An 18,399-nucleotide genomic window follows, 5' to 3' on the forward strand; every position below is an offset into this window, starting at 1 on the left:
TGCAGCGAGGGAACCCTGTATACTCTATCAGCGGCGTCCAAACTTTTCCCCCCCAGGGGTTGCATACAGAAAAATTTAAGGGGGCCATTTTGATACATTTTTTTGCATTACGGAAGAAAAAAACAATCCAATGTAGGTCAATATATGCCAAGTTAGCTGAACAAAACATCCACAGCTAAGCAAACTCGAGTAATAATCTAATATCGCGACAGTAATTCATTTTACTGTTAAATATGCGCAAGCTGCAAACCATAAAATGGCCCAATCCACACTTTGGACACCCCTGTACTATTCTATTGCACAAGAGTCAAATATATGTACCGGCAAATACTGTATGTAATATTCATCCAAGCAGCAACTAGCTCAGTGGCACTGAGACAAGACCCAAGCTGGGGTTCACTGCACAGCCACCTCTGGCATTGCCACATGTTGCGTCATGCCCCCCACTCAGTATGTGCATCGCTAAAGTGGACTCCCCGCTGAGCCTTCCTCAAACCTTACCCTTCATTAAGGCCAAGTCATGCCTCACACCCGACACTTTGTTTATAAACAGCATTTGACTCCGTTTGGCGAGTGTTTAAATCCTTCATGAACACGCTGGCAGAAAAGTAGACCCCGATCAACTCTTTATCTCCACTTGGTCTTTATGTTAGCTTAAAGCCAAACAGTTTAGCACTACTGCTGTGATCTAACGGATTTAAGAGGAAATTGCATTGATTACATTTATTAATCTTTAATGTGTTGGCAAAATACTGCACAGCCATTTACTTTCTCCACTGCTTGTTCTCAATAAGATTAGGCCTCAGGTTGAGAGGAGGGGTACAACCTGGACTGGTCACCAGTCAATCAAAGGGCACATGTACAATTTAGCGTTTCAAATTAACCTAAAATGCATGTTTTTAAGATGTGGCAGGAAGCTGGAGTACAGCCACAAGGTGCTAACTTCATCAGCCTGGGGAACCTCACTCCATTCACTTTACGCAGTCACAAGGCGCTAACTTCACCAGCCTGGGGAACCTCACTCCATCCGCTAGCTAGCTTGGCTTAAAATGAGTTTGGCCATCTTCCATTGCCTCCCGACATAGAGATTACGCAACTTAACCCTGTTGCTAGGATGGTTAGTTTGATCAGATTCCACACAGCACACAAAGAAAAATCGATCAATTTGGCCGGGTGTGTGGAATAGCATGGATTTGTCTGCTTTTATTTTTGCAGATTCTCTCTTCCACTGTTTTGTTTTGCAATTGTTCTGCCCGTCAGCTGTAATGAAATAATTGGCACCCCGGTCGCGTGCGGTCCTCTTTGGCGAGTGTGCATGCAGCGCCCATTGCCTACAGCTGATGCTCACATTTGGAGAGGCATGACAGAAAGTTCGACTCTCATAAGCCAGACCTCTCTTGCAGCAAGGTCTAGCAAAGAGGATCCGGTCCATAATTGCCACCCAATTATATTTGCTTCAAGCTGGACTGCTGCGACTAATTGGTTCATGAATAATTTCAGGCCGAAAGTGCGGCGCTACCACTCTGCACCATGTGTTACGCCGTCGAGAGATGGCGCCCGATCTGCCCCCAAAACTATTTTTTCATTCAGAAAAGCAATTCAGAATAAAGTGGGCCTCCCCGTGATTGACATAGCTTGACAGCGGCAAGGTTCTTTCACTTGAAAGGCACAAGCCAAGATCTGGCCTTCACTTTGGAGGCAGAGATGGTGAATATTCACTGCTGTTGTCCTCCGCTGTCCTTCATCAGTGCATGTGAAGGCTATCAAGCATTCACAGAAATTCGAAGGAAAGTAGGCTTGTTTATTCCTCTGAAACTCAGGGAAGGTGTGTGTGCGCCTCTGCTGACAGCTTCTGATAGGTCACGTGAGGCTTGCTGTGGGTTTAACTTGCAATGTACCATGTTTTACATTCGTCAATTTTACATTCATCAATGTTGTGTCAAGGACATCCACAATAATAAACATCGAAAGTCAGAATTAAGTTTTTTCACAGGTAATCTTTGAATCTTTTCCGTTATGCAGATGTATCTAGCCTTGGATGTTTTTTAATAGTGCGCTAACCCATGTCATTTTGATTGCGGTTAAAAGGTGCGTTTGCTCTGCTCGTGCAGTTCGTTTGGTCAAACGTGAATGCTACATGAACCAAACCAACGAACCGGCATTAAAATGATAGCAGAAAACATATAGAAATGACAGACGTGTGAGAAAATGTGTCAAGTGCTTTGTCTCTGCTCGGCTCTCTCCCTGTGTGTGTGTGTGTGTGTGTGTGTGTGTGTGTGAGAGAGAGAGAGAGAGACAATGGCAGTCTTAAAGTCCATTTTAGGTGCATTCTGCGAAATCTAGGCTAGTAAATGTAGCTGAATATAAAAAGTAACCAACATATGTAATCCAGCAGATGGCATTTTGGTTTGGAACATTTGACGGAGGCTGTCTAAGTCCTTACTTTGTGCATTTGTTCTTTACTACACAGCCTTTGGTCCCATGACATAAATACCAGTGTGAACACGAAGCCAACCGCATGAAAAGTATCTTTTCTGTATTTGTTGCTCCAGGCCAGAGTACTGAACCACGAGTATGAACAGTCATGGTCAAAATGCCGCCCCGTGTCATGTGTCACTTTGTGTATGTGTGACTTGTGTACAGTACGGAGGAATAAATGCCAGTGCTGTGTGATTCCAAAAAAGTGACAAACCAACTTATTAAAGCCTGTTTAAGTCCGTCTGGATCTTCTGTTTGCGTCACGGAGATGATGCCGGAAGGCTGGATCAACTGAACCAGAACTGGACTTAGCTGCCTTAGTGACAAACAGTCCCAGTCAGTCAGCAATCAGCACAGATGAGGAGCAAGAGACCATTCTGGCTTCGCTAATTGGCTGTTTAACAATTCTAGAGGAGTGTGTCATCACAGGGGCCCTCGTGATGGCCCCTGTGATGGCCGCCGGACTCCTTGTCAACACCTCTGGAAGCCGCCGGTCTCACCCTGCCCTGTAGCGCTAATTAAAAAGCGGACGCTCGGCTCCTCTCATGTGTTGGCTCGGGGGTTAATGCGCTCCACACCGCCTTTGCCATCTTTGTGGCTCGCGGCCGCCACCGTGTGAACCGCCGCTAATGACGGAGCCTCTTTCGCCGACCGCCGGCTGCTCTCCAGCTTGCCGTTATTCTCATGTTCTCTCTGCACCAGCTTCTTTTTATTTAACACCGCCAGGCTCAGCTGTCGGTGTTTGTGTGAGAGTAAGTGTGTCAACATGTGCGAAATGGGCTTCGATTCCACCGTCCTGCCCCAAAAGTGAATTTCCCTCCTGTCCATCATGCCAGCTCACGTTGCAGCCATTGGGTTTGTGATTATTTCATCTATCTGTTGCCTAGCACCTCTTAATAAATAATGACTGGCTGATTGATTTCTCCCTCTGCCCCCTCCTCCTCCTATCAACCCTCACCCTTTGCCTCTGACAATCTCTTCATCACACACTCGCCTCCAACATGCTCCCGTCACTCTTCTCTCATATTAGACATGAGCCCCACTCAGGTTTTTTCCCCTCTCCGTGCTGCCTTCTTCAGCATTCTCTTTGTGCTCCCACAGCACGCCATGATGCTGCCCGTCCTTACCCATCACGTCCGCTACCACCAGTGCCTCATGCACCTGGACAAGCTCATCGGCTACGTCTTCAAGGAACGCTGCCTCCTGCAGGTAACACTGCGCACCCCCACTCATTTCAAAGCAAAGACACAGGCTCAGAGCTGGACCCCACAACAGAGCTGTAACACTACGATCTGTGGTTATTCACAATGGACAAGGATCACAACCTGGTAGAAATTCATGATGTGCAGTTCCAGTAGCAAGAACAAACAAGGAAACAAACTGTGGTGGCCATTGCCGACCTTGTACACATTTAAACGTGCAGATATTTCTGTAAATATAATTGATAATCTTATAATTAATCATTGTTTTATTGTTAACAGCACCCCGTTTGTCCAGAAATGTAAAGTAAGTGTACAAGTGGTTAATTTGCAGTGGGTTTAGAATTAACGATGAATTGGAACTAACAAAAAGCCAAATAATCCAAACAAAAATAAATGTGTTCAACTCTTTTGTTGATCTAGACCAGGGCTGATCAATTAAATTATTCTTGGGGCCACATTTTTTAAAATAGATTTTTTTTATTTTTGATTTTTTTTTTACATTTACAAATGGCTAAGAGTCACAAATTATGCGCTATATGACAGGAGTGCTCTGCTGATCAAAGATTCTTTATTTGACCAGGAGTGTTCTGCTGTTTTTAAGGAGTATAGTACTGCAATAATCCTGGTCAAAGATCCCCTATATGATAGGAATGGTCTGACGTTTTTAAGGATATACTGCAAAAACGCTGGTCAAAGATCCTCTGTATGACAGAAGCGTTCTACTGTTTTTGAGGATATACTGCAAAAACGCTGGTCAAGAATCTTCCATATGACTGGAGCGCTCTGCTGTTTTTAAGGATACACAGTACTGCATACATAAACACTGATCTAGATCATGGGCTAGATTTGACCAGCCAGTTGGGCTGGATTTGACCAGCCAGTTAGACTGGGTTGCAGGATGCACAGAATTAGTATGAGTACAATCTGAGTTGGACTTGGGGTTTAGATAAAGTTAGACAAGCAAAGAGACGAGTGATGTGACACTGTGCACAAGCTGTACTTTTAAGGCTAGCATAGTTAATAACTCCCTGCACTGACCAACAAGACAGGGCCCTGTGATGGTTGGAGGCAGCCTGCTTGTGGTGCGATCTGGGCTGTGTGCACACATCCAGGGAGGAAGCCACAGCGCCTCATTATCGGGCCCCGCTCTCCTGCCTCTGTAGGGACAGTTCAGGCGGAAAGAGTGGCGAGGGGATCAGTTAAGGTAGCCAGAGCCGACCTAACTCACATCTGTGCTGCTGGCAGCCCGGGTCCGCTGTGACTTGCAGTGACAGTAGTCCAGGACGCTGGCAGAATTCTCCTCGGAAATGCCAGCTTCTGCCCTGTCGGGGCCTGGAGCTGTGTGCTGCCCCCAGCTAGACTGAGGAGGCGCCATGAGCGAGGCATTACAGCACATTGTGCTGCGCGGTATAGATGCATTATTAGCAAACACTCAAACATCTTTTTTGTAATTGTGTTTCGTCTGCTTGGGTTTACATGCAGGAATTTGCACTTATTGAGCCCGCATTTGTCATGTGTGCAACTGTGAGCTGTCACATAAGCCACAGAAACACTCACTGACCTGCTGAGAGGCTAGCCACTGGCTGACAAGTGTTCTTTTGTATATGACGTCGCCTTCTTTTTCTCTCCCGCTCAAAAATGACTTAACGGAACCTCTAGAGTCGATGCCCTGTCTCAAGGTGTACCGATATGCCATAATCATGGTTTGGTTCATTTTGGGTACAGTAAGGGAACAATATGCAAAACATAAAACTGCTTAGCTGTTGTGTTAACAGCTTTAATGATTTTTAAAATAAAACATAAAAACTACACAGAAGGCAATTCTCCAATAATATGAGTGTCATTACAAAAAAAAGTTATGTTAATTATATGAAGGTTTCTTTTTAGGACAATGCCACATTGCAGACAAGTGCAGTGGTGAGCGATTATTAAATTTTTTAGTAAATGAAAGTTCCCTATTGGTTGAAGGGTGGCATCAATAGTTCCTGCTTTGGTCTTATTCACTTTCTTTGTCCGTCTACATTTTTCACCGGGAAGGCCAAATGTTCCCAAACAGGAGACTAACAATAAAAGAGGGTTTTGAAGCCCTGTCTTCTCCGTGGCACTGTCACTAGCCAAGGGCTGGGCTGCACTGCGTTTGTTTACGGAGTAGACCAGGGGTGTCCATACTTTTTCCAGGAATGACCACATAGTGAAACATGAAAGGATGCAACTCTTGTAGATATGCTAAGAAGTTTTATAAATTTCAAGAAGCTTTGTGATATAGGTGAAGTATGAGCTTTGCTCTTTGCTTTTTTTCCCCCATTTTTGCTGTTTTTTAATTTTTTTTAAATTTATTTACATTTCACCTTTTATTTTTAAATCTTACATTTTTGTACATTTTCTTTTTGTTATAGTATGGCTTTATTTTCATAATATTTTGACTTTATTCCCATGGTATTATAACTTTTTCCCCATCCTAATTTTCCAAAGAATACAACTTTATTTTTGTTTTGTTTGTTTCTCACAATATTACGACTTTTAAAAAGAATAACATATTTTTCTTTAATATTTAAAATCTATACTACTACAAGTAAGATGACATTAATTTTCCTCATAATATGTTTTTTTCTCATAAAATTGTAACTTTGTAAAATTACTGTAAATTTTTCCATTTAAAAAAAATTATATTTCTAGAATGTGCCGCGTCTCGCAAATGTCCCCTGAGCCGCTCTTTCGACACCGCTGCAGTAGACTTTTAAGTTCCACTTCCTGTCACTCACTCATTGTGTACCGTGTGGGAATGCGGGACACCTGTACCGCACCAAATGTTCCATACTGAAAAATCACCTTACGCATAAATGTACCGCTACATCCCGACCGCTTACAGTTCTAGAATGTCTACATTGACCCAACTTTTTCGGAAAAAATACACCTCTAAAAACCCCCAGTTTTATTTTTTTGTTTGTTTTGCTCTTTCATGCTGCAGTAAATAATCCAGCCCTATTACTTATTTCGTTTGTTTTAATTATTAATGGGTGTTGGATTTTGTGCACGTGCACAGGGTTACATTGTGTTAATGTGGGGCATCCCTATAATTATTAGCAGACTAATAGGCAGCAATGGCGCTAGCAAGGAAAGTCTTTTTGGACTAATGGGAAGTCACTTCCTGTTACATACTGTATGTGCCGAGAGAGTGACATAGACGTATGTGATCAAGGGTGGCGTGAGGCAACTGACAAGAACCAGCCCAGAGGGCGGCAGCCTCTGTGTATCCCACCCCTCCACCACCTTCAACTGGCCCCCACCCATCAGCTGCAGGCTTTGAAGCTCCTTTACTGAGTGGCTGTCTGTTAAACATTTAACATGTAAAACTCGGCAAGGGGCGAGCTCGTGTGTGGATGGTCGCCGGATGTGCCCCGCATCCATCAAGGCCCGTCCTTAATCCTGTTCCCCCCCCCATGCGTTGATTGAGCCCCTTCTGTTTTTACTTTTGACCCACGCTGGCACAACGAGAGGAACCACAATGGATCTCAATAATTCAAGTGTACAAGTCCTCGAGCCCGGTTCTGATGCCACATGCCTGTGTTTGTGCCCCCCCACACCACACCACCGCTACCCCCGACACGTGCCGCAGTGTGTGCATCGGTATTTCATTTATTGTATTATTCATGACGAAGCTCGCTCACTCGCCCGCCACAACATTCCGTAGACCTTCTGTTTGGAGGCACGCTGGCTCGCGTTGGATTTTACAGCATTCCAGTCTGTCTAAATGATGAATAATGTTTGACTATGCCTCTACACCAGCTCTCGCCGTGTGCAATTCCATGGTGATGGGATCAAAAATCACCACGCAGTCATGCTATTTGATGACTGGACTACATATTACATCATACGTATCAAATATGTGTTATGGCGTAATGAGTATTCATGCAGTGTCATGCAATAATGAGCACTAGATTTGAAGCAATCTGCTCAGCCAGGCACTGTTGTAAATAGTATTGTCGCCGAGTGGCAACATTTTCAAGCGCATGCAGAGATAGAAAAGCTGCTGGATGCTCACCACTCAAAATAAAATGTGTCAAAAACTAGAGAATAAAATAGTGGTACAGGAGTAAAATTCAAACAACACTGTGCCGTGCGTGGATAATGACAAGTAGATTCCAGATAAAATTAACATTTAACAAACAATAAATCTTTGTTTAATGATTTAACATTGTATAATGAGTGGATAAACACCATATATGTTTCCAATTGAGGTTAGTTGGAGAGCTTATGGTACTCATGTTGTTAAAAGTACATAAATGACACATAAAATACAGTACGTCTGTGGAGGCTCTCAGTCATACAAGAGTTGTCCATCGAGGGAAAGGCTTCTTGAGACGAGAAGCCTTTCCCTCGATGGACAACTCCTGTACGACAGAGCCTACACAGACGCATTGCTACCAACTTTGGGAGAGACATCCTTCTGCTGGTACGTAGCTTAGAAAAGGCCACTCTTAGCAGATTTAAGGAACCACCTCAGATTCAATCTTAGATGCGGGCAGAGTAGGTTAATCCCCAAATGCATGAGGCAAGCGTCCCTTGAGCAAGGACACTTGGCAAGGAAAATGCAACTAAACTACATCAGAAAAATACAGAATTTGAGAATTAGGAGATTTAACATAGAGATACAAAATAAACAGTCTGAAGTAGAAACCTTCTATGAGAGATTGCAAACCCAGCTTACGCACGAAACCTATCAGGAGGTTTGTGAATTTATTAAATCGGGTTATATGAAGCACCATAGCAAAACCAAAGAAAGGCATAAGGGAAAATTCCAGAAACTTCTATTGGAAAATCGACCACAGCTTGTCGTAAACACTAAGGAGGGGGGGAATCAAACCAATACTAAAGAAAATTGGATCAAAAATCTGTCAGACAGAAGCCTCTCAGAGACAGAGAAGGCAGTATTAACCAAGGGTCTCAACTTCTCAATGACTCCTAAAACGATACCCACAGTAGACTATATCACAGCAGCTGAATCGGCCATCAGGAACAATAACCTTTCTAGAACAGAGGCAGGGGACCTTCGTCTGAGAATATCGGCCCTTCTCACTAGTGCTTAACCACCACCGTCCAATATCACGGTAGGTGAGAGGAAAGCATTAGCGGCTCTGCAGAAATATGAGAGCATCACCATCTTACCAGCTGATAAGGGCAGATGCACAGTGGTTCTCAACACGTTGGACTATGAAGAAAAAATAAAGTCTAATTAGTGATGCCTACACATATGAGCAACTAAAAAGGGACCCATCCTGTAGGTATAAGAAAGAAATCATAGACTGTCTCCAAAAGTTAGAGAAGGAAGAACTAATTGACAGACAGATGTATCATAGGTTATACCCTGGGGAGGCTACACCATGAATCTGTGGCCTTCCGAAAATTCACAAGGAAGGGTTTCCCCTCAGACCCATTGTCTGTAGCATTGACTCTACCACGTACAATGTAGCTAAATATGTAAAAACAGTCTTATCCCCATTGGTAGGCAACACTGATCATCATATAGAGAACACAAAAGGGTTTGTGGCGAGCATCAAAGACCTCAGATTGGAGCCAGAGGAAACTTTGGTGTCTTGATGATGTGACTTCACTTTTCACATCTGTCCCCACCTCAGCAGCAGTCTCAGTGGTGAGGAAGAGACTGCTCGAGGACTCAACTCTGCTGACCACATCTGCCAATTATTGGAAATTTGCCTTAACACTACATATTTTCAGTTTAGAGGGAAATTTTACAGACAAATTCATGGTTGTGCTATGGGCTCACCAGTCTCACCCATAGTGGCAAATTTGTGCATGGAAGAGATGGAGAAACAGGCTCTCACATCCTTCTCAGGGACAAAACCAAGGCACTGGTTTAGATACGTGGATGACACCTTTGTCATAATCAAAAAACAGGAAATTCAGTCTTTCACAGATCATATCAATGCAGTGGACACCAATATCAAATTTACTCGCGAGGACGCTAAAGAGAACCAACTAGCCTTCTTAGACTGCAAGGTAATTATAGGAGAGGACAGACAGCTCCTTACAGAGGTCTTTAGAAAGGCCACACACACTGACCAATACCTGCTTTTTGAATCAAACCATCCACTACAACATAAACTAGGGGTTATTAGGACCCTCCAACATAGAGCGGAACAAATACCAACTAGTGCTGAGGGAAGGAAAAAGGAGACACAACATGTCCAGAGAGCGCTCTCAACCTGTGGGTACCCGCGGTTGGCTTTTAACAAATGTCAAAAGAAGAGAGTAGGGAAAGAAACCCAAAAGCCCACAGAAGCAAAAAGGAGAGGAGTGGTAGTCCCTTATGTAGCAGGGGTCTCCGAAAAACTCCAGAGGATCTTATCGCAACACAAAATTCCTACCTATTTCAAACCAGTAAATACCCTGAGACAAAAAATAGTGCATCCTAAAGACAAGGCTCCAAACGAAAAACAGCAATGTGGTCTATTCCATCCACTGTAAAGATGAGGAATGCAAAGAGCACTACATTGGGGAAACTAAGCAAATGCTCCAAAAAAGGCTTTATCAACATCGCAGGGACAATTCTAGTGGGCCTCAATCAGCAGTACATCTACACCTTAAAGCAACCAATCACTCTTTTGAGGACAGTGAGGTAAAGATTTTGGCGAAAGAAAACAGATGGTTTGAAAGAGGAGTAAAGAAAGCTATTTTTGTCAAACAACAGAACCCATCATTGAATCGGAATGGTGGTTTGAGGTTTAATTTGGACCTTGTGTTCAGCAGGTTACTGAGACCAAAACCCACAGCTCTTAGTCTTGCAAATGAGGTGGAGCCAGGGCCGAGCCAGAACAATAGATGCTAACGAGCCAGTATCAGTCGTTCATACCCAACTACAGGGAGCTACACTTCCCTTTGATCGGAGGTGCTAATGGCAGGAGAGGATTACACCACAACTCCGCCCAGGCTTAGTGTAAGGAACCAATTGGAGGAGGGTGTTGGCACACCAATTCCGCCCACTCTTACTGTATTTAAGGCCTGCCTAGGCTACCAGCACTTATTAGTTTGCTGACGAAGCTCTTCGGATGAGGAGCGAATCGTCCGACACATTCTTCACAGAAGTACAGATGACGTCTCAAGAAGCGTTTCCCCCCGATAAAATACAGTAGTAAAAAGATTAAATGCAAAAATGAAACAATACAGTAACTACAAAAGCACTCAGAGGGCAGACATCCACCAAGCGCGTTAACTCCCCGCCTCCGCTCTCATCTCATTGGCTGATTGTCGGGGCACCGCCTACGCTCTCATCTCATTGGCTGAGTTATACAGCACACAGTTATGCCTCCACTTGCGCTCCTGATCAAGACATCTCATGAACGGTAGGATTGTTTTTGTTTTTCACTTTTATTCATTTACAGTAATCGTATTTATTGTCTTATTTTATATTAGAATGTTACTCTACTATGTTTATGCTAACGTTTTCTTATTTTCGCACCATTTTTATATTTGGTGGACTTTGAATATTTTGAAGTGCCAAAGGGGTGAGTTTGGGAAGATCTTGGAACGGATTAAGCTATTTACATGTATTTTGCGCTTCGTATAACATAAAAACCCTATAACATAAAGGTTCTCGGAATGGATTATTTACGTTGTAGGGGCGTCTACTGTATAATGAAATCGCATTTTCCGTAGTGGCGGTTTTCTTCTGGATCCAGCACCATAACTCTTGAAGATACAACAAATCCATTGGCACCGTGTCTTGGCTATATAATAATGGTGTTTGTTGCATGTTTATAGTTTCATTTGTTGTCTTCCTATGATGAAAATTCCAAAAGTCCCCTATTCTTCCTTCATTTTCTGGATCCTAGTGTCCGGAATTATTCCATCGTCTGGATCAGTCTTTGATATTTTGTAGAACCTTCTTTCGTATCCCATTTCCAACAATTTCTGAAAATTTCATCCAAATCCATTCAGAACTTTTCAAGTTAAAAAACATACAAACATATAAACACCGGAAAAAGCAAGACCTCCTTGGCTGAGGTAATAAATACAACAACTTCTGTCTTGAACACGGGACGGGGCGCTGCAAAGGAGGGAGAGACAGGTTTATTGGGAGGAGGAAGTCTCAATAATGAGACCTTTTGCGCTGTTTTGTTATCACTGTCCATTTCATAGGAGCAGATCCTTTTCGCATGTTCAAAGATGCCATCTTTATCCTTCATCATTAAAGTGGCTCGGACCGAGCATGCAGCCAACGTCGGTTGAAATTTCTTTTTTTCCAAGCATTTTCCAATGTCCATTTTCACTTTCACTTTTCTTTGATGGACTGCAATTGGAAGACGTAATGAACTAAAAAGAACAAAAATGCTGCATGTGCACTCCCTTCCAAAAGTAGCAGGTGTTCCCGAACTTTTGGAGGGGAGTGGAAATAGTTGTCTTTCTTTTTTTGTACAGTATTAATAATTTGAGGAGTGCGTACGTAAACTGGAAACATAACACAAAACAGACCATCTGTAGTCCTAAAGCACATGATATAAAGTACGCATGGCACGACCACTGTTTTTAGTGTTTACGCGTGTTGTATTCTGGAACTCTGGCTTCGAAACACTTTCAGAAGTGTATGCTCCAGTGTGTTTTGTATGTTGACATGTAAACACCCAAAACAAGTGTGATATGAAAAGCTTGTTTACTCATGCGCTAGAGTAAATGAGACGCTGCGAGATGAGTGGTGTCGCCAAGCAGACATCTGATTGGTCATCAGCCATGCAGTCTATCTCTATTCTTCTCTATTCATCCAGATATAAACTCCCGTCCAGCCGGTGGTAGCGGGGCATCATCCCGGCCAGTGATGGGGACACTTGGGTTGATTTAAGTTGAGTGGAGCAAACAAACCTCAGTTGTCTCGAAATGGACAATGCTGCTTTTGGATGTTGTCCTTAAGTGCAAACAAGCCGCGGTGTTTGCAGAATGACAGATGTTTTCTTTTCCTTCAGTTTGCTTGGCGGGGGGAGGGGGGTGGACTTCAAGTCGCAAAGAAGAAAACAAAACGGCAAGTGTTGTCGTTTTATTTGCTTTTTATCCAACTGTCAATATGGCGCTGAGACGTCTGGATGTGCCAAACAAAGCCGCTCGTCTCGGACAGAAAAGAGCGAGACAAAAAAGCACAATGGCTGTTAGAATTTGTCGCGTCTGTGTTCACGGCTTCAAAGCTGAAGGCCTCTCGCACGGCGCTAAATATTGAAGCGCCGGCTTTAAGGTTTTTACATATACTGTAAGTCTCATTGGAGCTTGAAATTGATTTGAAGTTGGCTGAAAGGAGACAAGCACACGGGGGAGAGCAGCTGTGTATATTTTTTTTGGCTGAGATTAGCGTTTTCCTAATGTAAGATTGATAAATGCTTGTCCCATCTTTTTTTTTCCCCCTTTTTCCCTCCCTCCCCTCAGCGAGTGCAAGATGTTCTTCAGTCACACTCTTTCCAGGCAAAGCTGAATGTCGTATAATGGAAACTTTATCTGAAGCGCAATGACAGAGCTGTAACATATTGTCATACGTGTCAATTGTCCAGCAAATAACCTGAAAGGCCACCATCGCATTGTTGGGGTGTCGCAGTCTTTGCCAAAAGCTTTTTCCTTTTATTGACAAAAACACCACCTTTTGTGTGCAGAGGAACAAAAACTCCTGATGGCAAAATCGCAAAGGCAACAAGTCTGCAACACTTGACGATTTGATCTCGTGACCCTCAGGACGTTTTGCTGCATCCAACCTGCACGTGGCCTTTCTTGTGCAATTCAACAATCCCGCCAAAGGAAGAAAGCCATTTGCCACTGCCATCAGGAGGTCAGATGAGCTAGGGGTGCAACCATACAGCTGAGTATTTGGGCTGCGCTTTCGGCCCATTTTTGTGCGTAAAAGAGAGAACATTACATGAGATTGAGTCTACGAGGACGACATGAGATTTTGACATTACTTTTAAGGAAAGTACAATGAAAAAAATATTTACAAAAATTAGTATCTTGGTCAGCTTACGGAGGTGAAGTGTTCAAAAACATGTGCACTGCGCCTCGACATTGGGCCCAGATGGGGAGGGAGAGAGGCGTGGGGTGGGTGTCACGGCACGTAGTTGAGATCCACCATGTCCGAGTCGGCCATGTGCATCCCCGATACAGACTGGCGGCTGTTGTCACCTATACTCTGATACAGTACATGCTCTGTCCTATACTGCTTTTCGGCAGACTGCCCCTGACTTTGAAATATCTGTAGTGTGGGAAATGGGACATTACATCACGGGGAGAGCTTTTCGCTAGCCTGGACAGGCACACACACACACACACACACACTCACACACACACACACACACACACACACACACACACACACACACACACAGTGTAAATGTATTGGGAAAAAAACATATGCAGCGCGGATTGTTGCATCACCAGTGCGAACATAGTCTCATGTTCATCGTCTCCTGTTTGTTCATTTTGCATTTTGATGCTCTACTTTCACTTGGTTACAATCCACGTTTCAGATTTTGTTCAGTAGTGTAGTAATTTTTCCTTCCCCTCCTCACCTTCAGCTGGCCATGACACATCCCAGCCACCATCTCAACTTCGGCATGAACCCTGACCACGCCCGCAACTCGCTCTCCAACTGCGGCATCCGTCAGCCCAAATATGGCGACAGGAAGGTTCACCACATGTACATGAGGAAGAAGGGTGAGTGGCTTTGTGTTGTTTTACTCTTTTTCTTTCCTCTTACCGCACCCTTTGACCTCGTTTTTTCTTTTCAGGAATCAACACGTTGATTAACATCATGTCTCGCCTGGGCCAGGATGACCCGTCCCCCTCCAGGTAGGCCGCCTGCAGACACACATATGTGTTCATGCTATCGCTAACCGCGGGGGCAATCAGAGGTACGGGCCTTGTGATTAATATTCCCTGCAGGCCCGCTGACAGGAAAATTAGCTTTTAACTGTGGAAAGACAAGATATCTCAGGGCGGAAATGAGACAAGCTAATTTCAAGGGCAGTGCGACTGCTTGTTATCACCTGTGTTTCCATCTGTTTTTTTTATTAGCGGGATTATACAAATACTACTTAACCAATTTCCATGAAACTTTTGTAAATAAATGTGACATGAGCCGAAGAAGAAACCATTATAAAGTCAAACCTGTCTTAGCGGCCACCTTTATAGAAGGCCACTGAAAAATTTGCTGCCCCATGCTGCACACATCTCTCAGCATCGTCTCTCCTTCCTGCTTGCCCACAAGGCAAAGGTTAAACAAGCCCCACTACATAGCTGTCCAGCCAATGCTCCTACTCCTTTTTGGACATGCAAAATTGTGAATTGTACTATGTGATGTGCTACTGTTTGACTCATATGCATGTTCAGGATGAATTAAAACCATGAACCATGATAATAACAAGCCTAGTAGTGCTGTACAACTTTTATCCGCAGTCTGCAGTGCCCTCTACTGGTCAACATTATTATTATTTTTTTTCCCTTTTTTTTTCTTTTTTTTCCCCTCTACTGGTCAACATTCAAACTGGACGCCAACCTGTCTATAGAGGCCACCTGTCTATAGCGGCCACTTTTGCAGACTCCCTTTAGTGGCCGCTATAGACAAGTTTGACTGTATTTGATTTTGCTGCCTTTTCCTGTCCTGTTCTACACACACTGTATCACACGAGTGGAACCAACCATTATCTGCCAGTGTTGTTCAGCATTTACTGAGCACTCTGCTCGTCGAGTGTGTGTTTTTTTTCTGCACTGTATTTCACCTCGCTTACATCTCCACCCTTCCCCATATCCTTAGGATCAATCACAACGAGAGGCTGGAGTTCCTGGGCGACGCAGTCGTGGAGTTCCTCACCAGGTGAGCTTGATAGACGCAACTGCTAATTGAAGTAGACTGCAACACTGTCAGACCTCTTTTCCTCTTCCCTCTTTCTTTGGGTGTCTGTCACGAAAGTCTTTGCTGGAGACGATTTACTGGTAATTGGAAGAGAGATATAATTCCTATTTCCTCCTTTTTTTTTTGCTGGCCTCAGAGCTGTCATGACAGCTTGCAATTAGCAGTCTGCAATGCTCAGTGTGTTATTGACTGTGGGGCGTATGCGGTCACTGCTGCCCGACACTTAGCCTAGCTAATTGTAGGTAACTATTATTAATCTTGCACACTACCTACGGAGGGAGCCACCCTGCATCATTCCGGATTCCTCCTCACACAGGAGTTTGTCACCAGAGACTAATAGACAAAGAGAGTGACAAAGTATTCATTATAAACATTTGATGGTATCTTTGGTAGTGTAGTCATGGAGTCGGTACACTTCAGAGTACCACATACCGCGTTATTATAAAAAAAAAAAAAAAATACATTGAACTGATTTTTGGAATTTGGGAATAAAAGAAAAAAGAACAATGCCTCCCTGGTTCTGTAGCATTTTGATTTTGAGAGACAAACAACAAAGAATTTTCTGAGTGCCTCCCATCTTCCCATCCTCTGCCCACGTCTTGGATTGTTAGCGTCGGATGAGACATGCTCAACCCGCGTTCTGGCTCCGTGAATTATTTATCAGCCTCTTGTCCAGTTAAATGGCTACAGCAGATCCGACCAAATGCCTGGTATCCCCTCCCTACAACCAACCCACACACATTCACAGCGAGCTGCCCTGGAAAGGCCATCTGAGACGTTGCCTTCCAGCCAGCACAATCTTCTTGCAAATTCAAGGAGTGATGGTGGGGAGCTTGTGCGGCGCCAGGGTTGGGTGCGAGCTTTTAGGAACAGATGATGTAAAATAAATAAGTCCTACTGCAATGTCTGTGAGTAGATATTTTACAAAGATCTACCAAGTAAAGAGCAAGTACGATCTGGATGTGGTCCTGGAACGTGTCTGTTGGAGTTTGTTTATGCCCATTCTTCCAAAGGAGCATTTGTGTCACCAGGAAAACCAAAAAGGGCCTCTTCAATCTGTTCCCCTAAATCCAGGAGTGTGGAATTGTCCAAAATTGATAGACTAGATTATATTTGGCCCCTTGTTCAAACTCTGATTGGTCAGTTCAGAGTTCTATCAGAAAACTTCATTCAGTTTTGATATGTCCAGTCAGATAGCTCCTTTAACACCGCAGGAACGTTTCTCATTTACCCCACCTGGTTCATGACTGGTGAGGCACTGACTCCTTCGGAGATTTTTTTTCAATACAGGTTGCTCATAAAGAGGAAGAAAATAGATAAAGTTCATAAAATGCTTCTTAGTCCCATTTATTTTTTTTTTATAATTTAAAAAACATTAGTGGTATTACCTTTTATTTGTTTATGAAGTGCATGCACCCAATTTTTCTCGAGGAAAAGCTGTTACTCTAAACAGCATAGAAAATGGATGAATGGATACTGTGTTGTAAAAGTAGGATCACCTTCTCTGAGCTCCATCTTGACAGTCAAATTTATTCTGCATAAAAATATCTTTAATGCATTTGACTTGTTTTCTATGCCGCTTATCCTCATTAGGGTCGCTAGGGGGTATGCTGGAGAGAGGCGGGGTGCACCCTGGACTGGTCGCCAGTCAATAGCAGGGCATATATAGACAACCATTCGTCCACGCTCACATTCAGCAATTTAGAGTCACCAACTCAAACATGCATGTTTTTGGAATGGAATCGGAACACACTCACAGGGAGAACATGCAAACCCCACACAAGCAGAGATTTTAACCCAGGTCTTCCCGATCTCCTGACTGCGTTGCTAACATGCTAACCACTCGGCTACTGTGCGGCCGCTACTGTTTGTGTAATTTAATAATTCAATTTAATTCAAGCACCTACCAGCTCAGGCACGACTCTGCCCCTTCATGGTGAGGCGGAGTACTGCAGCACCTTCTTATGACATTTGTTGGTATTTTATTATTTATTATGTCATACTTACATTAAGGGCATTAGATGAGCTGTAGAAAGCAGTTATATAATGTTTCTGCAAACATTATATTGGCGACATGCTGACAAACAGAAATCACCATCCAACTCATTGAAGTGCACTCACAGTAGGCTCATCTGACGCACTGAACGCAAGAGGAGAGACTCGCTGCAGCCTCATTATGTTTCTGCCCTGCATTTGATCAGGGAATGTGCAAATTCAGTAATTTTTACATTAAATGTTTTAAATGATTGGAATTGTTTACAAAATACATGTACGACACAGTGCAATGGACGAATATTCATAATTCTTTTATTTGTTTGAAAATTAATCCAGGGGCCGCACGGTGTCCTCGTGGTTAGCATATTGGCCACACAGTCACGAGATCTCCCTGTGCTTGCATGGGTTTTCTCCGACATTCCCCCAAAAAAACATGCATGTTAGGTTAACTGGCGACTGGCGACCAGTCCAGGGTGTACCCTGCCTCTCGCCCGAAGTCAGCTGGGATAGGCTCCAGCATACCCGCGACCCAAGTGAGGATAAGCAGCATAGAAGATGGATGGATGTAAAAAATAATCATGCCTCTCCTGACTGCACATCACTGGTTTCTACTGACATTGCTACGGTGAATAAACTACCTGATAAAAGTATCGACTTGCCAGATAGGACTTTTCACATTTCCAGGGGCTGTTGAGGGCGTGAAGGAAATGCAAACTACCCAGGAGTTATTTTACCCAGATAGATGCAGATGTAGAAAAGAGTGTAATTATTTTCCAGTGTTTTTATTCATTTCAAATGCTGACAAATGGACCATATCGTCACTTTGTG

At 43.6% G+C, this 18,399-nt stretch overlaps 1 protein-coding gene across 4 annotated transcripts in view; it reads left to right on the forward strand.

The window, feature by feature from the left end:
• Positions 1-18,399, forward strand: part of drosha (drosha ribonuclease III) — a 194,613-nt gene that overhangs the window by 114,547 nt on the left and 61,667 nt on the right. For all 4 annotated transcript variants that reach the window (XM_054766124.1, XM_054766121.1, XM_054766122.1 and 1 more), the window contains 4 exons: positions 3,580-3,687; positions 14,240-14,378; positions 14,453-14,513; positions 15,478-15,537. In XM_054766124.1, the coding sequence (XP_054622099.1) occupies positions 3,580-3,687; positions 14,240-14,378; positions 14,453-14,513; positions 15,478-15,537 (368 nt within the window). The remainder of the gene's footprint in view (positions 1-3,579; positions 3,688-14,239; positions 14,379-14,452; positions 14,514-15,477; positions 15,538-18,399) is intronic.

The sequence above is a fragment of the Dunckerocampus dactyliophorus genome, chromosome 21, assembly GCF_027744805.1.
Source record: "Dunckerocampus dactyliophorus isolate RoL2022-P2 chromosome 21, RoL_Ddac_1.1, whole genome shotgun sequence".
In the NCBI taxonomy this organism is placed as follows: domain Eukaryota; kingdom Metazoa; phylum Chordata; class Actinopteri; order Syngnathiformes; family Syngnathidae; genus Dunckerocampus; species Dunckerocampus dactyliophorus.